General features: G+C 32.8%; 1 protein-coding gene across 1 annotated transcript in view; it reads left to right on the forward strand.

Moving 5' to 3' along the window:
- LOC129219218 (alpha-catulin-like) overlaps window positions 1-24,341 on the forward strand; it is a 125,250-nt gene that overhangs the window by 39,693 nt on the left and 61,216 nt on the right. The window contains exons 7-10 of the mRNA XM_054853543.1: window positions 3,315-3,518; window positions 9,515-9,601; window positions 15,053-15,211; window positions 22,675-22,767. Coding sequence (XP_054709518.1) covers window positions 3,315-3,518; window positions 9,515-9,601; window positions 15,053-15,211; window positions 22,675-22,767 — 543 coding nt within the window. The remainder of the gene's footprint in view (window positions 1-3,314; window positions 3,519-9,514; window positions 9,602-15,052; window positions 15,212-22,674; window positions 22,768-24,341) is intronic.

The raw sequence follows: 24,341 nt of genomic DNA on the forward strand, positions 1-24,341 counted from the left end.
ATTGCATGGACATCACCGAAAAGTTTAATTTATTTTTTATCAATTTCAAAAAGAGTGTTGGCAACATTTTTCCAGCATATATTCATGGGTAAGGATGATGTTTATAACTGAATTTTTGTCGGTGTATCAAATAAATAGTTTTCATTTTATTCACTAAAATATAACTTCTACCCAAATTACCCCAACAGACCCTATTGAATCTAGAAAGAAAAAGGTAGAAAATATTGTGCAAAAGGCACTTATCTCAAAAGGCTCTTTTGTTATATCCCAGAAGGTGCCATTTTGAAAGCTCACAATCACATAAATGGTGCTTGTGACCACAGTTTAAATCTTTGATGGTTTTGAACGTTTCATTATGCAATAGTGAGCATGTTTCAAAAGCATTTTACGCTTATTTTTCTGATGCTAAATGTTCGTTGTCAAACGGTCAGAGGCGCAGGGTGGTAGCTAGGCATTGATAGAAGGTAGGGCACTTGATTTACAGGGGAAGTTACACCAAAAATTTTTTTTGTGGGGAAGAATTTCACACATCTTACTCATGACCCAGGACCGCCAAAGAGTTAAAAAAGTTTGCAAGGTGCTTATCATCAGGTTTTTTCAAAATGACAATGAAATGCTTCACCCTGCCAAATGATCATAGACCCATGTCTGTTGATATATGCACTATGATTCTTTTTTGTGTTGACTCTGGTTTTGTTTGTAATTGACAGAAATAATCTGTTGATGCATGAAAATTACATTTCAGGCATTGAGTTATTACCAAGAAATAAGATCTTTCTCATACCATTCTTATTACAAAAGAATTTTCATGTATTATACAAATTTTCAAACATCATTGATAGGCAGAAAAAAAAAGATAATAAAGTAAAAGATTTGTGATATAAGATGTATTGTAAATGTTTTATTTTAATAAAATATAAAAATATAGAAAATATGGCAAACATCAGCACATGATGGTAAAAACTTCTAAATTAAGGCAATGTGAGTAGCCTCTGTTACTCAATGCTAACTTAGCTCTATGATAAATTAATTCATTTCTGAAAGTAATAACGGATAGTTAACAAGCATTCAATTATAGCATAAATGTGTTTGATAAGAGACAGGGTGATGTTTAATAGAAACTTTTGATTTTGTGTGCATATTTTTTATTTCTTGGACGAGTTTCAAATAGGAAATCCAAAATATAGTGACAGAGGCGTTTAATATTTTATTCAGTTATCTTGTACTTATTTTGATCAACATGTTTTATGAAAGTACAAAGTATATTCATTAAAACTAATCCACAGTGTTTTCTTTGGTTGATCATCTAATATTTGCTACTAGGGGCACGTCCCAAACTTGTTCGTGTTGAAAAAATTATGTCTTAAATAAATATTCTGCAGATTTTTTTGTTTTGAAATATCATGGTACATGCTCTTTTTGTTTCGTTTTTATGAGGTTTTGAAAGAAAATTTATTCACTTCATTTCTTAATCAAGAGAGACCAACTTTTACTTCCACGTGAACAATATAATCTTCCTGTATGTAACATTCATTGTACATATGAACTTCAGTTTTGATGATGGTGATGGCATAAGAAATTTTCATTGGAAATTTGCAATTACTTATATTAGAAATGAAAATATGCAAGGACCATGGGATTTCGAGAAATATTCCTGACTGACCTGCTGCTGATCCAGTAAGGATAATTCGGTAAATCGTATTAGTTCATATTGATTTTACTTGGGGTCCAGTTCCATTGCATACATAACACAAATTAAAATTTCGCCACGAAATTATTGGAATACCCCCTTTTAATTTTAATAGAATGAATATGTGCTCTTAAAAGTATTCTTAAGATACAGAGATCGTACAGAGTCCCTAAAAGAAGATGGCTTTAAACAGGCTTAAAGTATATCTGCACTCGTTTATCAAGGGAACCTCAGGAATAGTTTGGTAAGAGTCACCGGGGGCAAATGCGAAGATGACACCTCTCTCAGTGTTGTCTTAATCTTTTAGTTTGTTTAGAATCCACGGCTTCTATAGACAAACAATGGCTCATCAGACATCCGTTATACATTATGTGGCAGACCTTTTGAAGACAATATCCAAATGGCCCATTTTTTCTTATGAAACATAAAGCTGCTTTCTGAAGGGAGCCATTCAAAGTAGTTTTAACCTGGAGTGGTCAGGTTTTCAACCACTAGTTGAATTTGATTAAATTTATTAAACCAACTGAAAAACAGTTCCACTGGGTATGCCAATAAACATTAATTTGCATTCTGGTATCATAGGCGAGTCGCTGATCGGTTAATTTAATTGCTTGATTGGAAACGTACTCATTCAGTAGGTTGCAATCATGTATTAATCTTGTCCGAAACATATATACATGCAAAATAAGCCCTCTCTCTTTATATTATTAGTACAGATAAAAAACCTCAATGGGTAGCATGAAATGCATGCAAAATTACAAATTTTAGGAACACGGATTAATATCATCTATCTGCACTACTTGAATTCAAAAAAAATTTGCTCGAAGCGAATCCCAGTTATAATTCATTTGAATAAATTTTGATGCATTAACATTCTGCGAGTCTAAATGTTTCGCGGATGTCCAAGGCTAGAATGCTATATACCTTATTCTCAGCAGCCTCAAACACATATAAAGGTTTTGGCGGTTCTTATGCTGCCAACGTTATTTTTCTTTTCACTTGTTTCTACATCTTAGCATTCAGTTCATAGGGAACCTTCAACTATTTTATGAATGCAAGTGCAAGACAATCAGTACTTGTGTTTACATATATAACAATAGATCAGTACGAAACATAAACTGGTCGCGAAGACAAAATATTGGTTAAAAAAATAGTTTAAGTACATATATGCATAATTTATAGCCTATGTCACTTGGTAAGAATGCACCTTTCAGATAGTGAAAGAATTTTTCAAATAGCTGCAATAGTTCTGGAGATCACCTTGAACATATAAACACACAAAAATCCGCCCTCTCTCTTTATAATGTTAATATAGATTTAATTTTATGCATTTTACCCAATAAGAGTTTGTAACTGATCACATCCATGAACATCTTTCAACTTTACCTTAGATTGCTTTAATGTACAATTTTGGTGACAAAAATAAAAAGAGAAAAATATGACACTTACAGTTGAAATCTGCAATTAAATTTATAATGAGTCATGCAATTTGACATGCAATATCCGTGCTAAGCATTAAGTTTTAGTTAGGTCTTTCAGTAGATTTTAAGCTATGCATTGTTTTAAATCCTTGATATGTGCTGAGTTTAGCTTCCCATTTTATTAATAAAATTTTTCTTTATAGGATATTGTTGAAATCACTCGTATGACTTTAGTAGGTCCAATGTATCGTGAACGACTTACGAGTGCCTTGGATAGTGTTATGGAAAGGATTCAAGATTTTACAGACTCTGCTTATACATCTAATGCTCATCGAGAAAAAGTCCTTTTGTTATGTGATAGATCAAAGCTTGAATTGAATCAACTTCTCAGAGTTGGTGTTACTTTGGTAAATATGCTTTGGATTTAATTTTCATATATTTAAGTACCAAATCATGGTCTATAATAATTTTCCTAATTTTATACCTTTTTAAAAAAAATATTTTAGATTGCTTAGTCAATATATCTTTGCCTCAGAGCAACAGTAAAATATTTGATATCCTACTGTTGCCCTGAGAGGACAATATGTTCTAGTAAAGGTTTTAAGGTTATATATATATATATATATATATATATATATATATATATATATATATATATATATATATATATATATAATTTTCCCTTTAAAACATGAGCATAGATTGACGATTTGCACTTGTAATATGATCAAATAGTTTTTTCTATTAGTTGCAGTATTATTTCATACATCATAAACCTTATGATATTATAAATCAAGATGTAAAAGAGTACCTTTGTGCCAATGTTAAGGTTTTGATTTTGAACCTATCTATACTCTTAAAACTTGTGCACATCTGTCTGTGTGTGTCTGTTCATCTGTAAGCCTATCTCCTCCAGACAGTGAATGTCTACCAGGTCAATACTGGTACCATTGGATGCAGGACATCCAGGGTAAGCCATTCTGCCCTATGTCACCTCTCTAACTCTTAAGGGGTCGAAAATAAGGGACAGAACATCTAGAATGTCCTGAGGACATCCGGGGATTAAAGCATTTAACTCATCAGTTGTCGCCTCAAGCGATATATGTTTAAATAAAATAAATGTGGGTAAATAAATAAAAAATAAATAGGGAAAAGTAACTTTGTAATTAAAATAGTGGGTTTTCATTTCCAGACTGTAAGGAATTTCATTGCATAGATGTAACTCCTTACAGTTAATGTAGAAATAATCAGGAACATTCACAGAAATTTTGGGGCCCATTACAAATGACTTTTATGGCCCCCCCTCCATATTGTTTACCTCTATGTCCCGACATATATTTCAAAAATCTCAGGCCCTTTTCAGGCTCAAGCCTGGGCCAACAGGTGTATCCCCCCCCCCCCCACCTTGCGTTCTCCTGGAAACAATCCCGAGTTCATGCATAGTATTCTATTTCATCATGTTATAAGAGAAGCAAAGATACATTTCACTTTTGGAGGAAAAAAGATAGCATCCTCAAAGTGTTGATCCATTGTGAATGTTAATGAATTTTGATTTTTTTTCTTTAAAAGAATGAAATGGATTTTTTTGAAGAAAGTAAAATATTCATTTTAGAGATTAAAATCTGCTAAATGTATATTTCAATTTGTAAATGTTTTTGCAGTGATTTATTGTACAGCTGCCTTTTTGCTGTTTCAAAATAACTATTTTTCTTCAATTTTGCAAAAAACTTCCTGTTTTCAAATCTGTATTTCCTGAATCATTCTCCCTTTATTATTTTATCATGCAGCTGCTTTAATTGCTGTATCATTTGTTTCGTGTTGTAGTTCCTTTTTTAAAGGGAAGACATGTAAGAGTTATGCTACAAACATAGTTTTATGTTGTGCTTATGCTTTCTTTCTTGAGCTTTTTTGTGCCCCATCCTAATAAAAAAGAACAAATACCTAAGGACAAATGAAAAAAGCTTGGAAAAACTCCGTTTTATTTTTTCATAGTTTGCTTTTTATAGTTGCTAGCTCTTTCAGGAATTGCAATAAATATAAAAAAACATTAGCAGATGTCAAAAGATTTCTGCTCAGTTACAGCAAAGCTTAAAAATTATGAAATCCAACTTTTCATAGCAAGCAAAGGAACACATATTTCTTTTTTTTTTTTTTCAAGTCTTTTGCATCTTTGCTAGAATTGGACTCATGTCATATCAGCTATTAATAAAATATTCAAAGCAAAAATACAGAAATTATCGTTATATTTTCATTAAAAACCTTTAAAAATATAAGTGTAATTCCGAAATCAGTTAGAGATGATCTTCAAATTATTAGAGGTACTAAGTTTCACATTTAATCACAGCTTGTGTAGATTTTATTCAATTTTTTTCTATCCATAACGTATAACTGTCAATTAAAAATCAAGTAAACATAAATAATAAAGAATGGAATTGGAGATTGGAAATCATTTCATCCAAAGCAATAAAAAAATTATAGTTATTTATTACTAGGCTTTCCTGATTTCTCAAATGTTGGACGAGGACACCAGAATGCCTCCTCCCCCTTCTGTGTAGCGAGTATCCAAAAGGGTACACAGTACAACCTCTGGCTGGTGTTCAGAGTGATTTAGAGGGTAGTTCATTCTCAATGCTATGAATAAATTGTTACTACAGTAGAACCTTGGTATAACGACCCCCTATGGGACCAACATCATATGGTCATTGTAACGAAGTGAAGAAATAAATTTAAAAAAATGAACAAAGAAATGATCCAACAGTACATACCTAGAGAATACTTCTAGTATTCATTTGTTCCATTACTGTATTTTTGAGAAAAGTCTTTGATTGATGCCTGTTTCAAGTTCATTCGGGAATTTTTCATTATCACTGATTCCACATCCACTAGATTTTGAAGGAAATTTTCAGAATTAAATTGTTCTTCAAAATACTGATGCAAGTCATTGATTGCATTGAAGACTTCTTTTTCATTCACTTCTTCAAAAGCTTGGACGATTTCTTCTCCGTCGTTGGAATCGCAGATTTCTTTATTTCCAGTAATGCGGCAATAAAATCGTCCTCATTCAAATTTTCTTCTCAGCACTGTAAATTTTCGTCAACCACAACATACTACTAAGGGGCTGGGTCATTTCATTAGTGTCTGGAGTTTCATCTACAAGGAGCACTGGGCAATAAGGGTTCCAGCAAAGGTCGGAATTCAGCTGACTGTTATCCCAACTCTTTTGGAAATTCTCCTTTTGTCTTAAAGCCAGCATGACTAAAACAATGTGCTACTGTGTTTTGCGGAACATCATTCCATGCTGATTTGGCTAGATGCATAGCACCTAGGATATCAATGTGGTACGTCTTCTTGTTTTCCATAGCGGCAATCATTCTTCTGACTAACATTTTTCAATAGTTGGATTTGAAGCAATGTATAACTTCCTGATCTAAGGGTTGAAGTATTGCGGTAACATTAGGAGGGAGAAATTCCATTTTTTGGCTTTTAAATTGCCGATTGCGGGATGAGCAGTGCAGTTGTCAACAATAAGCAAAATCTTTCTTTTACTTGCAGCCATTTTCCGGTCAAGTTTTCAAATCCATTCTTTGAATAAAGCACTAGTCATCCACCCTTTTTTGGTGTTTTTGTACTCAATCGGTAAGGTTTTCACACCCCTAAAGCACCTTGGGTTTGCCGACTTTCCGATTAATAAAAGAGACAACTTCTCGGTTCCCGTCATGTTTGCCGCAAGTAGAATTGTCAACCACTGCTTTGAACATTTTCCTCCTTGCGCATTTTCTTTACTTTTAAGTATCAGACTTTTATCAGGCAACAACTTGTAGTAGAGAGCCATTTCATCTGCATTAAATATGTCGTCTGGCTCATATTTTTTGAGTAGAGTTTTCAATTGTTCTTTCCTCCATCCAATGACTGTTGCAGCATCAACTTCTGCACTCTCACCGCCTAGCTTTTTAAAAGAGAGTTCGTGCCTTTCCTTGAACTTCTCAAACCATCCATTTGAAGCTTTGAAATCTATTTCAACATCCATTTTTCCAGAAAAAATCCTAGCTTTTTCTTTTAAGACATTTCCATCTATTGGAGTATTGCAAGACTGCATCATTTTGAGCCATTCCAGTAGGGCTTTCTCTAAAAGCAGGAATTTTCCCTCTCATGCACGCATTCTGGATTTTGAGACACCTGCATCATTCGCTGCTAATATTTTATCTCTGTTTTTGAGGATTGTGAATAACATGCTTTTTTGAATACCAAACTGTCTCACAATTTCAGCTTTTGGACATTTATTCTCTTTGACAGTGGCCGAAATCTTGCACTTAACATCTATAGAAATTTGATTTTGCTTAGCCATTTTAGCGAATGAATGGTGCAATATGATTTTCTCAAACTTGGAGAAGAGAGAAGAGTGACGTACATCCCCTCTGCAACCCCGCCACACTTCATGTTCCCGGCCATGCAGTCTCCGGCCAATTGGGAACGAGAAGAATGTCCTTTCTTACAACTCGTTTCTCACAAATGCCTGCAACTGCTCCCCTTCCCTTCCCTCTGGCCTTTAGTTCTCCCCTTTTCATCATGCCCCTCCCCTCCCTCCATTTTTCCAGAAAAAATCCTAGCTTTTTCTTTTAAGACATTTCCATCTATTGGAGTATTGCAAGACCGCATCATTTTGAGCCATTCCAGTAGGGCTTTCTCTAAAAGCAGGAATTTTCCCTCTCATGCACGCATTCTGGATTTTGAGACACCTGCATCATTCGCTGCTAATATTTTATCTCTGTTTTTGAGGATTGTGAATAACATGCTTTTTTGAATACCAAACTGTCTCACAATTTCAGCTTTTGGACATTTATTCTCTTTGACAGTGGCCGAAATCTTGCACTTAACATATATAGAAATTTGATTTTGCTTAGCCATGCAGGTTTCTTGAAATTGCACCACTGTACAATGTACAATATCTCACTTACTCATGAGTTCTGCGAACTGAAATTGGCAGTCGGTCTAACAAAAAATAATATGCTTGGGGTCGCTGTAATGATTCAAAATTAACATTATTCCTATAGTATAATAATTGGGACTTTTTAAGATGGTCATTCTAACGAAGGGGTCGTTGTATCCTTATACCAAGGTTCTACTGTAATTATTAACCTAAACTAGGGGTAATAATAACACCTTGAAGTCTATGCCCGAGGGTAACTCGGTTTGCCGTTTTTGGTGTAGTTAACTAAGCTTGAGATTCTCTCGGGATCCAATTTTTACTCTCTTAGCTATAAAAGTACGAGTTATATATGTTTCTAGCCTTTTTAGATACTAACTACAATCCTTTTACTTCCAAACAAAAAATATAGATGCAGCACCAAGCAGAAATAACTATATTAAACGTGATAGAATTGGGATTCAAACTCAAGTTCGTGCTTTAAAATGTACCGTAGAAAAGCAAATTTTATTAAATATTGTTTATTTACAAATAAAACCCATTTTTTCAGATACTTGTTCAAGATTTAGGTAAGTTTTTATTTTAGTCTATGTAAACTTTTATGGTTAAAAATGATGTTTTCCAATGCAGAACTTTTTTTTTAGTTTCAAACATGCTTTTTCTGATAAATTCTTACTAAAAATCGATTCTTATTTCATTCAAATAGTTCCTTCATAATGAAAGAAAACATCTTGAAGCATGTAATACAATAAAAATCACTAAAATATACACCTTCCAAGTATTTTTTAAAAAATCATGCAAAGCGCCAAAAAACCCGAGTCTGGAGGGAGATGTGCGGTCCAAATAGCCGAGACCTGAAAGTGGTAAAGGACACAAGCAGATAAATTTAAACATTTTATTTCTTATACGTTAATTTTGATAGAATACTTTAGAAATAAGAAACACTTTTGTATGAGGAATAAAATATTGAATAACATTTACATGTACTTTTCATCTGCTAGGACTTTTTTAGAAAGTCCTTTTTGGTTTTAAGCTCGTTATAAAGATCCTCACAAGCTAATCCGATAGTAATTTTATGTGTCAACGCTACAAACAGCAAAGAAATTATTCTAAATAATCCTTCACAGTTCACTATTTTTAGACTTTTTTGGTCATTTGAAATCAGATTTATCTTATACCTGAAGATGAAGAAGTAAGACATGAAGTAAACTACCTGGGATTCCAGGATGTTGTATGAAAACCGGGACTGTTCCAAACAAACCGGGATGTTTGGCAAGCCTATTTATTACCAAAGTTTTATTAGATTCAATGCATGGAGAAAAATTAACTTTTCTCTGTTAAGTCTTGGTATTGTGATAGATTCCTTTCTGACTGATATGGATTCAATTAGTTTGCAATCATACTCAATACTTTTTTTTTTATGAATCTCAAACCCATCATGGTTTATATTTTCAAACTACTTGCTTATTTTTTTTTTAGGATCAAGCGGGGGTCACATCTCCTACTGAGGATTTAGAAGCTGCTATTCTACAAGTTTTGCGTGCTGCTAAGGATTTAAAGCAGGAGGTATGAATTTCTAAATTCTGTTCGCAATTTGTTAAAATAAAGCATACATAGATGAGAAAAATACAGTGAGTGCTGGGTAATGGAATCAATCGTTAATTGAATCAGCCACTTGAATGAACCAAATCCTCAAAAACAGAAGGAAATCCTGCTTTAACATTAACCAATTGCTGGATATTTGAATCAAATAATGTCGACAGGACTTCTGCACAGTAGACTTTGTCATCAGTAGCATTAACATTAGAGCAACGAGTTGCTAATTCTGAGGACTATCTATAAGAAAATAAAAGGTTCCTGCTAGTAAACTGACTGTAGAGTCCTTACTAAATGTGGCATGGCTTTAAAGTGTGAATTAAAGACTCAAAATAGTCTTTCAGTATTTTAAACAAAAGAGTGCATTGGCAATGGAATTACTGTTCCTTATAGTACAATTAACAAGTGGTTGGGGCGCTTGCACTCTTATTGAGCCCCCCCCCCCCTTTTTCACTTCATTCATACTGTTCCTTTGTCATCTTGGTGATGAAGCAACAAAAATTTCTATTGCTAAAGACAGTAGGTCATTATACATTTCCTTAGCTTTCATTTTCATGTTGTAAAAACTTCATAAATTATATGCTTTTTCTTTGCTTATGGGCAGTTTATTCTCTGTTGTATTCTGAAGCAAACAGTACATGCAAGTACAGCTCTGTATTTTCTGGGGAAATACTTCTATTTATTCTTTTTTAAGGGGGGAAACAGTTTAGACAAGCGGTTCCCAGCCCATGGGCCGCAGCCCACTAGTGGGCCGTGACCAGAGTATTACTGGGCCATGGACATTGGTCGATAATCTGAACCAAGATACATCTTGGGGTCTTAATTTTTTTTTTTTTTGCAAAAACTCACCTATTAGTTTTACCGTTACTCAAAAGCTCTCCTTGGCTCATAGCCAATAAGGAACTGTAAGATTACGATTTTTCATATTTCTTAAGACTTTCCTCTATTTTTGAAGATCAAATGTAATGAAACAGTAACTCCTTTTTTGAAAATTGTGAAAGAAACTAACTATAGCTTCAAGCTTCAAGTTAGAAATGCTCATCTTTTGCTGAACTGGCATGACTATACCAGTGAATTCAGACACTTCAGGGGCTTTTCGACAACCTACCTATTTAAATGAGACTTTTCACTAAAAAAAAATTATTATTTTTAAAAATAATAATAAAAAGAATGTTGGGAGTTATTTCAGACTAATAAAACTATCTAGTTTCAATTCAAATATCAACTCCCTCGTAGAGTAAAAACAGTGTCAAAAATCCCATGACTTTACTTTGATGAGAAAGCTTTAACTTTGATGACTTGTTTTTGAGTTTTCTTGCAGCTATGCTAGCTAAGTGAATGCAATAAAGTTATTCTTTTTCTTAAGAATTATTTTGAAAATTTTTCTTGTACAGTATACCTATATCAGTGTTGCAACATGAGGGAAGAAGGGGATTAACATATCCAGAACCCTTTTTTTACAACACTTTTAATCCTAATACAGTATATTTACAATTAAGGACAGTTATGAGCAGATGCCTCCCCCCCCCCCCCCCCCCGCAGAAAGTAAATTTGGGCTGTGCAAGTAATATACACAGTGAAATCTGTGTATAACAATACTGTCTATAACAATAAACCTGTCTATAGCGATATTTTCCTTGATCCCGGAAAAATGCCAGCATAAATAATCGAACTGTCTATAACGATAACCTGTCTACAACAATAATTTTTTAGGTCCCAACAGTATCGTTGTAGACAGGTTTTACTGTAGTAGTTAGGGGGCCACAATTGTGTTTTCTACAAAACTGGTGGGCCGCACAACTAAAAAGGTTGGAACCACTGGTTTAGATGGATCAAAAAATTCACGTTTTTAATCATCATAAAATGTTAGTAAAACTATTCAAGGATATGTTGCCAAAATTTCTGTGAAAAATTCTGATTAGTTCCGATGCTAAGAGCACTTAAATGACTGTGGAGATTCGAAATATTCACAGCAGTTTTTTCAAACGTGTTTTTCTCAAAACAACTTCTTTTCAACTGGCGGGCATTCTAGCATATAGAGTTATTGACTAATTGTTCAGAAAATTTGTGTGAATGTTCTTTATTCAATTATACTCTATATGAATCTAACTCTGGGATGATATTAAGAATAAAAATATTTTTTTTAATGCAAGAAATATGAAAAAAAAGTTGTAGAAAAAATGACATTGTAATCAAACACCTCAAAATCATGCAATTTTCAACTTTTTTCATCAGAATCATGCTAGGAAATATGTTGTTCACTAGAAAAAAACAATTGTAATGATTACAGATAAAAGTTGTGGCTTTGGTAGTGCCCACCAGGAACAAACTTTAATGACGACTACCCATGGACAGCAGTTTCTAATTCCACTATTTCTGGTGGAAAATACTTTAAAAAATTACAAGGTATTCTTCTAAAGATGAATAAAATATCCTCAAAGTTTAAACAAATTCTGATTATTTCTTTCTGGTTAAAAAAAAAATCATGAAAAGAACTAAAATTTCAGCTTCTTAAACTGGTTTCTCTCCTTAATTCCATTCTTGATAGTTCAGTATTTCAAAACCTGGTCATTCTTCAGTTCACACTAGCCCAAGTTTTTCGGATTCTACTGTACCTGCATATCTTATGTGGCTCAGAACAAGAAATGGATAAATTATATGGGAAATTGAACTGAAAAAAGAAAACCGAACAGGAGTTGATTATATAGCCCAACAAATTAATATACTATTTGTCCTAAAGTGGTTATCTTAAACTTAAGGTAATCTTGTTTTTTTTTTTCAAATACGAGATTTGTCCGCAAAATACGCATAAAGAAAGTTGAGGAGACGTTTCACAGCATCGTGCAGGCGCCACGAGGTGATACTGCCACTGTAGCGAGGCCCCTCATTGCTCAGTTCAATTCAGAGCTCTCTGCATGTACATAGGAGCATGCGACTGCTTGTTGATAGTTACCCTTTTTCACCTGCCGTCAGCATGGAGCTCTCGCCGATTGAGGAAAAGGCGCATCAACATCAAGTTTCTTGCAAAGCTAGACAAGAATGGCTGTGATATTCTTGAGTGTTTGAAACAAGTTCACGGAGACAATTCTCTGAAGGAACCAAGCATAAACGAGTGGTTAAAAATGTTTCGGGGAGGTCGAGAAAATGTGAAAGGAGACCCTTGCCCAGGACGCCCATAGACATCGAGTTCTGATGAAAATGTTGAATGAATTCAGGTTTGGTGTTCTCAGGGATGAAAATCTTCCATAGATCCGCGATTTTCTGCTTTTTGTATTTTTTTCATTTCCCGGCAAGTGAATATTTTCAAGCCTTTGATCGCGATGCGATCACGTTCTTCCTGTCAGGATTTTTGCTGACTCACGTGTTCTTTCTAAGATAGAAAGAAGAATGGAACTTCGTTTCGTGGGTGGTGAGTTAAAAAAGCTTGAGAATGATGTACAAAGCGTCAGCGTTTTTGCATTTCGAAATCCGATTGCATCCGTTTCCATAACACTCGCTCATTTTTGTCTACTATGCTGGCCTATCACTTAAACCTTTATAACTTTTTGTAGATTATTGTTTTCAACCCTTCTTGTATGTATTTTATTTTTTTCTGAAGATTTGTACACTCATTGTTTTGCCATGCCCATTTCACAGCCATTTTCTAGCGATCCCGCAAATACCCCGTCACCCCCCTTCTGGCCCCGACCTTCCCATCAAGATTCTTGCTGAGGCACACGTTCTTTCTTGAGTAGAAAGAAGTAAGGAACTTTTTGCTGTTGGTGAAGAGGGTGAAATAGGAGTGGAGGGGGAATTGCTGGAGAGTGACGGTGGGTGCAGTCCTTAGATGTAGCTTTTGAAATCTGATTGCATCCACTTCTGTAACACTCTCTCATTTTTCTCTGCTATGCCATTCTACTGCTTAGACCTTTAAACCTTTTCGTGGACTAATAGTTTCAACCCTTCTTATGCTTTATTTATTTATTTTTATGAAGACTGCCACACCTGTTCAAAAATACTTATCCTATTCCATCCGAGTTAATCCAAGCCAACATCATTCTTCAAATCTAGTTTTAATGCTTTTCAGGCTTAAGATATAGCTCTTGAAGATCTTAATAAATTCAAATTTATTTTAATTATACTGTGCAATTTTACTTTGACAGTCATGTAAATATAGGAAATTAAAGATGCTTATATTCTCAAATCATGACATAGTGTTTAAAACTTTTTTATTAATTGAAAAATAATCATTTTTATGCTAGTGCTTAAAATGACCATCAAAGCTCAAAACGTTTTAGATTGGGTTTAGTTTTTTAATGATTTTTATAGAATATACCCAGCTGCTCCACAAAATTGTAAAATACTCCTCAAATTGTTTCTTCAAGGTTAGCCTTACTGATAATGTCATTTTGTAATTATGGTGTCGAATGATTCAGCTTGTATTAAGTGTTTAATTATATGGAAGTTTTATAGCATTAGATGTCACATTATAAAGTTTTATTTTCTCCTGATTTGTGGGCTATGGGAAATTAGAAGTGGTAAATGGAATTTATATGTGTTAAAATTTTAAATAAATGCAAGCTTATTTTATTTATTCATTTGTTAGCATTTCTACTAGTAAAAAGTATCTATTAATATTTAAAAGACAATATAGTATCAATATAATTTCACGTAATGTAAAAATATATATATATATATATATATATATATATATATATATATATATTCAAATTTTAAGTCTTGCAATTTTCCCCCTTTTTTGACTTTGGGTTGTTTTCATCCCTGTGTTCTTAAAGGCCAAAGATTGACAGTCAGAATGATAGCTGGCAAGCTGTCAATGCCTAAAACAATCGTTCATGAAATTCTGACACAAAAACTTGAAATGAAGAAATATGCCCGCTCACACGTTGCTCGTTGTGCGTGAGTTTTTTGACCAAAAGCTCAATCACCATGACAGACCACCCACCTTAATCACTCGATTTAGACCCTTGTGACTTCTTCCTGCTAACAAAATGCAAAATGGTACTTCGAGGGCGGCACTTGGGAGATGTGGAATGCGTCAAGGCAGAAACGACACCGACTGAACAGCATCACAACTGAAGACTTTCAGAACTGTTATCAACAGTGGAAACGGTATTGGCAGAAGTGCATCTTGTCTCAGGGGAGTACTTTGAAGGAGACCATATTGCAATATCTGAATAATTGTAAAATAAAGTTATTATTCAACTTTTATACCTATTTTCCAGACAAACCTCGTACATTGTGATTATTTTGTTTTTCAAAAAAGTACCTTTTTTATCCTTACAATTTTATGCAAGAATTTACCATTTAAAAGTAATTTTCATGCAAGCAAAAAGAGACACTTTTTTGTTCAAATTAAAACTTTTATGTTTTGTACAGTATTGCAATCTGAATACTGAATTTATAGTTTTATCCATTCAGCTTCAAGATACTGCACTTGATCAAGCACAAGAATTAGTGAAATTATTTGATGAAGTAAACATCCTAAGTTTTATGAAAACTTCTGCACTTGCTGGGGACCAAGAAAGGCTGGAAGAATATTCAGAAAAATTTACTGAATATGCCGAGCATGTTCGAGATGTAAGATTTTTTTTGTTCACAGTTATAATAATTATAAAAGTGTTTTCTTAAAATTCTAAATTATTGCTTTGTTAGCAAAGCAAATGTTATTATACAACAAAGCTGTTTTTTTTTATAAGATCAATAACTCAAATCAAGAAACAAGGTCTTAAGTAAAACTTTTATATTATTGCTAAATATGCCTAAACATTTTCTTGTAAGTGAGTTGTTTTTATCTAAGTAAAAGCTTACTGCACTCATAAAAATATTTAAAATAAAAAATCTCGGTTAAATAAATACAGCCAGAATTATTATTAGAACTTACCTATCAAAAAAGTGACCACAAGAAAGAAATCTTTTTGGTTTATCATATCAAACTCTATGCAGTCTGCTGTAGTAGCCATTAGTTATTTTTATGTTTATTTAATATTTGATGTATAGTGTTATCTCGATATCAGAAAATGGAAGGGACAACAAAAAAATGTAAGTATATGAGTTTTTCAGATGAATAACTGAATAAATGAAACACAAAAATGCAAGTAAAAATACAACATATAGAATAATATTCTCGAGTTATTAGATGATAATTTTAATATGTAGCATGAATCAAAGTTAAAATTAATTATATTTAATTGAAAAGAATTAGTAAAGTACAGGGAACTGAGATAGTTAGAATTTCTTCAGAATCTTGTATAATGGCCTAGTGACATCTTTTCTGAAATTGCTTTTCAACCGATTTTTCTTTTTGAAAAATAGCACCAGAATTAGTGCTTTCCTTGTTTTCCAAGCATTCCAAGGTTTCTTCCCCCAAAAATATCAGCCATATGACTGGGATTCTTCCCATTTTGGCGGATTGCACGTTTTCAGCCAATGATTTTTGTTTTTCCCTAGATGGACACCAGAATCCCAGTGAAAGATTGTTGCATTGATTCCTCCCTGTTTTGGGGATGTAGAATCACTTACACACTTACAAGAAAATGTTCTGGCTGTATTTAACCAAGATTTAAAAAAAAAAAAATGTTTTTATTAGTGCAGTAAGCTTTTACTGAGATAAAAACAACACACCTACAAGAAAATGTTTAGGTATATTTAACAATAATGTAAAAGTTTTACTTAAGAACTTGTTTCTTTCCTTGTGTTTCTGACAGAGTGGTAACTTTATAAAACAGTAACTTAGGAAAAAAATATGGCAGAAATAAAATCACAAATAACAATGCATTAAATTATGTTAGCTAAAAAATAGTAATGATATAAATAATACTGTATGAATAAATATTTCAACTATCAATTGTGGCAGTGAGAAACAAAGGGATGCAAGTGGACATTTTCAAGTTTTGAGTGAAACACGTATAAAGATTACCTCCTAGGTAGGCTTTCATTTTTTTTTAAAAATAAATCATGCTATACAGCAGCACCTACTAGGGCTACTAGTACTATCTCTTGCCCCAAGACAGAGTTGTTCACCTACCATTTGTACTGGTTATCTCCAAATTTTTAGTTTTGCCAGTTGCATTCCTTTTGTTCTCATTACCTCAATTGTATTATTAATTGTATTAGTTTTTAAATTGAGAAAGTAATCATGTAATAGTAATAGCAAGTGATTTTAAATATCTGCTACAACATCTTGCAACATATTAAATATTTTTATAAGCCCAATTCATTTAAGATATTTTTAAGATTAATAAATGTATTAAAAACTTTTTTTTCCTGATTCCATTAAGACTTTAAATTTATTTAATTTTAATAGCAAGGTGATTTTCAAATGACACATGAGCTTCGAAACAATTTGAAAAATTTTGTTGCTATGAACATTAAAACTTTTTTCGGTGTAAATTCCTTACAATTTATAGCTTTCTAACCAGGTAATTATTTGGGAGTGAATTTGCTTAGATTTTAGAAATTCCAAAAAGCTTCTTATCAAGTCAGTTTTTCTCATGAGTGTTACCTTTAAAAAACATTCTGTAATTTATTTTTTTAAAATAAATAATCTGACAAATACTGATGAAACTATTTTAAATACTCAGTGATAAGTCAAAATGGTATAAATAATTATTTATTTCAGAAATTTTAAATATTTGTGTAACTATTTTTCTCATCAGTATTTCATCAGTATCAGTAAGCCCAATTCATTTAAGATATTTTTAAGATTAATAAATGTATTAAAAACTTTTTTTTCCTGATTCCATTAAGACTTTAAATTTATTTAATTTTAATAGCAAGGTGATTTTCAAATGACACATGAGCTTCGAAACAATTTGAAAAATTTTGTTGCTATGAACATTAAAACTTTTTTCGGTGTAAATTCCTTACAATTTATAGCTTTCTAACCAGGTAATTATTTGGGAGTGAATTTGCTTAGATTTTAGAAATTCCAAAAAGCTTCTTATCAAGTCAGTTTTTCTCATGAGTGTTACCTTTAAAAAACATTCTGTAATTTATTTTTTTAAAATAAATAATCTGACAAATACTGATGAAACTATTTTAAATACTCAGTGATAAGTCAAAATGGTATAAATAATTATTTATTTCAGAAATTTTAAATATTTGTGTAACTATTTCTCTCATCAGTATTTTGTTTCCTAAATAAAGGGTAAAGTTTACGATAAAACATATTGAATTAAACATTAAATGTTTTTATTGTAATTACCATAAATAGCTAAGAAATTTCAATATTGCAACCAATTTTTAAAGATTAAAGAAAATGTTTATTAATACAAATGCTGAATTTTAGCTATAGTAACACTCATGAGAGACGGTAACACTCATGAAAAATGGACTCAGAAAATAATTTATTGTAGAGTTTGGGCTTCAATCCCTCTAAAATATGTTGTTATTCAAATACCACATTTTAAGAATTAAGTTTTTTTTCTAAACAACATACACAAATTTCATCTCTGCATATATTAGCGTTTTGTCAGTGTTCACTCTTTAATTTTTAATAAATGTGAATTTATTGTATATACGAGGGGGGACCCAAAAAACCCCCCGGATTTTTGTTCTAAATTATTTATTTATCAATTTATTGACAAAATTTCTGTAGTTTCCTTCAAAGTATTTGCCATTAGGATGCAATACATTTATCAATTATTTTTTTTCCATTGTTCGAAGCTCCTCTGGAGCTCTCCAACTTTGATCACATTCAGTGCCCTCTGTGAAGCAGTTTTGACAGCCTCTCCATCATCAAAACGATCCAATTTCAGAATTTTTTTCATCCTTGGGAACAAAAAAAGATTACAAGGGGCTAGGTCTGGCCAATACGGGGGTCGAGGAATGACTGACCAAGTAGATTCCAAGTAGACGTTAATAGTGAAGGCTGAATGTGCTGGAGCATTATCATGTTGAAGGATCACCTGATCGCCTGCACAAGTTCCAGCTCACTCCTGTTTCTCCTGAAATTTTCGCAGTCGAAAAGCAACAATTCTCTTTGATTTTTTGGTGGATTTTTTTCAATGTTTTCATCATTTCGAGACGTTGAAGGGTGCCCAGAACAAGCACGATCTTCAACACTCATCTCACAATGTTTAAGTCTCCCAAATCAGTAGAAAACTTGTGTACGGCTCATAGTGTCATTCTTGAAAGCTTGTTGAAGCATTGGGTAAGCTATTCTCTCGCCGACTTTTCTAGCAGGAAGCAAAATTTCAAGCGAATTCTTTGTTCTTTTAAATCTGCAATAATGAGTTTGCAGGCGGAAAGCAACAACACTTGAGAAAATCAACACTGTGATCCGACATCATCAACTACACTGATGCCACTTTCACAGCTTTTTTAAGGTTTCTACTTGAGCCATCTAGCTGGAGAACACTCCACTACATCTGGGATCAGCAGTGTGCCATCCAGTCTGGTTTCTTTTGGGTCCCCCCCTGGTATATATCTGGTGTATAGATAAAATTTAAAGGATTTTTTTCTAAGTTTGATGTTTTATTGTGAAAAAATGGTTACATGTTCATTTTTCGAAGTATTGTTCATCGTTGACCACTACCTTTTTCCATCTTTCTGGCAATTTTCGGATGCCATCTTGAAAAAATGATGGTTCTTTTGATGCGATCCATGAATTGATCCAATTTTGGGCTTCAAAAGAGCGGAAGTGCTGATCTTCAAGAGCATGCCTTATAGACAAAAACAAGTAGTAGTCTGAAGGGGCAATGTCTGGGCTATATGGCGGGTAGGGTAGGGCCGAGTGTTATCATGTTTTAAAACTACCTTGTCATGCCTCTCCTTATATTGTGGCCATTTTTATCGCAGTTCTCGTCTCAAACCCATCAGCTGAGTTCAGTAAAGTTGTTTGGCAGTAGTGTTGGCCCAATACAGCTTCCAATTCAGCATCCTCAATCTGTTATGGGCATCCATCGTGCTCTTTGTCATTGGTATTAAAATCACAAATTCTAATAGGTCTATACCAAAACTCACATGTGGAAATTGATGAATTATGTTCTCCGTAAGCTCTTTGCAGTATTCGATGGCCTTCAGTTGCTTTTTTCTTCAAATGGAAGCAGAAAAGTATTCCCTCAAATTGTGTTTTGTTGGCACAAAAGTTGATGTATTCAGAGCACACAAAAATTATGTTGTTTGTACTTCCGCAAGGAAGCCTAAGCATGAGGTTATAAAATGAAGTTATTTGCAACTTTGCCCGTTTCGATTTAATACTAGTGACACCATCTCTTGAAAATCCTTTAAAACTTAAGTAAAATAAACCACTTATTCCTCTCCGTCCCATTGTTTCTAATATTGGTACTGCTTCCTACAAACTGGCTAAATTTTCGGTTTCTGTTTTTTCACCTCTTCTGCCCAGCAATTCTTTCACTGTTTGGAATTCTTTAAATTTCATAAACAAATTTCGTAACCTTCAGTTAAAAGGTCATGTCATGGCCTTTTTCGACGTTAAATCTCTTTTCACTAACGTGCTAGTTGAAGGGGCGTTAGATTGTTCTAAAATGAAATTGGTTGAACATAATTTTTCTTGTTTTGAGATTGATGAATTATGTAAGCTATCTAGGTCTTGCTTAGAACAAAATACTTTTATTTTCGACAATTTTTTCTGAATGACCGAGGGTCTTGTGATGGGTAACCCGTTGAGTCCAATCTTAAGCGACCTTTATGTGCACTATTTCGAAGTTAAATTATTTAAAATTTTAGTTTCAATTTTACGTCAGGTACGTTGATGATATTGTTGTTCTTTTGGACTCGTCTTTCCGTGACCATGATCATCTTTTGTCGGTTTTAAACTGTATTGATCCACACATTTAATTCACCGTTGAAATGGAATCTAACAATCATCTCTCTTTCTTGGATGTTTCCATCACTCGTTCAGACAATACCTTTATCACTACTGTTTTCCGTAAACCCTTTGCGGTCACTCTTCCCCCACATAAATTATCTGTTCATCCCCCTCAACAAAAATTAGCGCCATTCAGAGCTTTTGTTTTCCGGGCTTTAACAATATGTTCTAATTCAAATTTACTTGCTTATGAATGGAATTATTTAAATGTGTTGCATTGGATCAGGGGTTTACAATTGATATCATTGACACCATACACAGGAAACTTATCAATTCAACTAATAAAAATCAAGCACTGGCTAAGATGAATTATTCTTAATTGGTTGTTTTACCCTTTTTCCTAGAATCAGTCTTCAAATCGCAAAAATGTTAAAAAAGTTTAATTTTTCGGTTGCATTTCCCCCTGTCAAAAAACTTAAATTTTCACAACTAAAACACCTGGCTCAGGAACTTGACAGATGGGCATTTATAGCATTTCTTGTCAGTGTCAAATGACATACATAGGACAGACTTGACGTTCTCTTAAATTCCGTATTAAAGAAAATGAAAATTATGTTAAGAAACAAGATGTAAAACATTCCTCTATTGTACAACACTGTTAGTCTTTCAATCATATTTTCGATTTTTCTTCTGCCATGGGTGTTCTTTGATTTATGATTTAGATTTTTGGGAGTCCTATTACATCTGGTTTGGAAATCTTATCTTAAAAAACTTTTTTCTGTTTGTGACGTTTCTCTGCACGTGTCGTTGTTGTCCTGTGTCTTCCGGTTTCCATGTCCACTTACTTTGCTTCCTTCAATTTTTCATTCATTCGTTATTTGGTCTATATTGATGGGCTTTTCATTCTTCTTTTATGCACTGATGAAGGGGCTTGCATTTGACGTCCCCGAAACAGCTGTTTGCTGAGTTTTTAACTCGATTTTAATACTTTATTTGTACTTTTTACAGGTTGTGTACTTATTCCATAGTACAAAGTTTTTGACTTCCTTTTTAAAAACTTTAAAACTTATTTGTACATTATATATATATATATATATATATATATATATATATATATATATATATATATATATATATATATATATATATATATATATATATAACTCTTTGATAAAGATTTGAGTTAAAAGTAATACAATATCTATAAGTATGGATCTACTCATTATTTGGGTCTCTTTTAGCACGAGTGTCATGAATGTTACCTGCGTAAAGTAACACTCATAAGATTTATAGAAGAATTCTTCGCTGGAATAAATTGTATCAGTGTTTTTGAAAATTTAATTAGATCTCGTTTCCTCAACAAAAAATACATTACTGCATCGCAACAACACAGCGATCGGTGAAATCTTGTCAGAATGGATTGTTATTACGACGGCCGGAACATTGTCGTTGCAACGCCTGTATGACAGCTGAAGGCAGAAAGTTTTAACAACAGCTAAAAGCCTTCCTTTAAAACTAAAATGGTGTGTAAAATAATCTTTGTTTAATAAATATATGACATGTTTTGCATCCGTCAGTGTCTGGCTTTGTCTGCGTGTAGCGCACCAGCATTGCATTTGCTAACATATATTACTATGTAAATCTTGTTCATCATAATATGACACACCAGCATGTTAGGTTTGTCAATGACCTTTTGAGACACCCTGCATATAATGAGTATGAAAGATGTAAAATATTTTCTATGCACCTTGGTAAAATGAAAAAAAAAAGTGTCTATACATATCTTAAGATGTGTAATTTTCTCTCTTCTTCAGTCTTTCTATGCAGTATAAGTCTTCCACTATGTGCACCCCCTCCAAATCTTCATTTAGGTTTGAGCATTATACTGTTCAAATGATAATCAATATCCCTCTCAAAATTGCATTATATTAACATCATTAAAATGTAATTAGACAGCTTCTAATGCAGTTAGTGGAATTATAGCGCCCCTCTTGTTGCTTTATCACTAAACTGAATATTTTGGCCTTAAAATGAGGGTAAAATATTGTAGACACTTTAATCTGAATCAGCTACAGTAATTCATTATAAACATTGCAAAAGTTATGTTTTAATATGTATTGTATTTCTTGGGCAATACATATTTTGTTTATTTAATTATTTGACATGTATTTTTACTATAATCATTTAAGGTGTATTTAGTGCATGTTACTTATTTAAATTAATTAATGATATGATCTTTGATATTATTGATAATAAGATACAATTTTAGGCTTGCAAACTCCTTCATCATATTGCAAGTACTGAATCCCTTCAAGTGAGCTCAAAAAATACTGAATCATGCTTAAAAGCTTTTTCCTCACAGGTTTGTATTAATTATTACCTTGACATATTTTCAGAGAAAAGAATTGACTTCTCATTTTAATTTTTGACTGACTTTTTTTTTTTTTAACAACAGAAAGAAAGGACTGTGTTTACTTTTTGACACTGTAAAACTGTTTTTGTAACATTTGCTCTCTTTCTCTCTCAAACACTCACAAATTGACCTTAGGCTTCTAGTTTTGTTCAAATATATCTTTTTAAATGCTAAAACAACAATCTCAACAAAGTTTTTTTTTTTTTTTTTTAAGCAAAGAAAAAACAGAAAAAACATTTGTTGCCATGAAAATTAATTATTTTAAAATTATAGTTGTTATATTTGAGCAATTTCAAGTGCACATTTTTAGGTGCATGCAAAGGTTAAGAAAATAAAATATAGATATGTATTACAAAATTTGCTCTCCATGTATAAAACTAAAATAGCATAAATGTAAAGGTACGTATGAAATAAATTAATGCTTTTATTGCATAGATTACAATGGCTTTAAATTTTAAGACAGTTATATTGAAAATCTTTTTATTTTAAGCTACCAAAAGGCTTTTCACTATTCATTCACTGCCAAACAAAACAAAGCTATATTAACATTTAACACAAAAGGAAAGGTTTACAGCTCTATTAAAGATTTACAACATTAAGAATAAAACCACTTGCCACTTATACTTTTTCATGGGAAAATCATTCTCTTGAAATTTTCAAAATTTATTCACTGAATCGGATTTTTTCCCCGTCTACCCATAAAAGAGAAAAATAAGAGTGTTTAGAATCTTTGCAATATTTTTGACTTTTGGTGTAACAATTTATCACCCGTATTATTAGTTCATAGATCAAAATGTTTTCAATGTCTTCTGTTGGTGCTAAATGAAATTCTTTGTATAAGTTTATCCAATAAATCCTATCTACACTTCAAAAGTGTGGTGTTAAATTTTGTAAATTGATCAAAAATGAACGAAAAATTGTTCAGCTCAAGAAATGAAATATGTAGAATGGGAATAAGGTGTCATGGCAAAGCTGTTTCTTAGAAATGATCTTTTAATTGAACTGTTATTTCAAAACTCATAAACACATTCTACTGACAAAATATTCTCAGGTTATTAAAAGTCTACTTAAAAGTTTTTGTTTTTACACATTTTTTGAACAATTTAATTTTATTTCTTGAAATATATCTGATTTTTGCAATAATTTTGCAGTACATAAAGCTTTCTCAGTGACGTGCAGTCCGGCCAAACAAACCAAGCAGAGCTTGGGCAGCCCAAAAATAAATTTTCATTTCTCATTTGTATGCTCATTAACAGGAAGTATGAATTAAAAGTTTTTTCTTATCTTGACTTTCACTGGAAATAAGTTTAAAAGAAATACAATGTTTCGTTGCTCAAATGGTAATTTCCCGGGAAAACGTATCCCCAGGCAAGGAAAGTGAAATCCACACTGTAGCCCATGAAGGGGTATTATCATGATAATACAGTGACGCCGTTGCTTCTATCCACACAATAATAAGAGACCACTGTTGGTGCTTCTTCAGATTCAAAACCAAGCAATCAATTCCCTGCATGGGGAAGCAG

Source organism: Uloborus diversus, chromosome 3, assembly GCF_026930045.1.
Source record: "Uloborus diversus isolate 005 chromosome 3, Udiv.v.3.1, whole genome shotgun sequence".
NCBI classification, from domain to species: Eukaryota; Metazoa; Arthropoda; class Arachnida; order Araneae; family Uloboridae; genus Uloborus; species Uloborus diversus.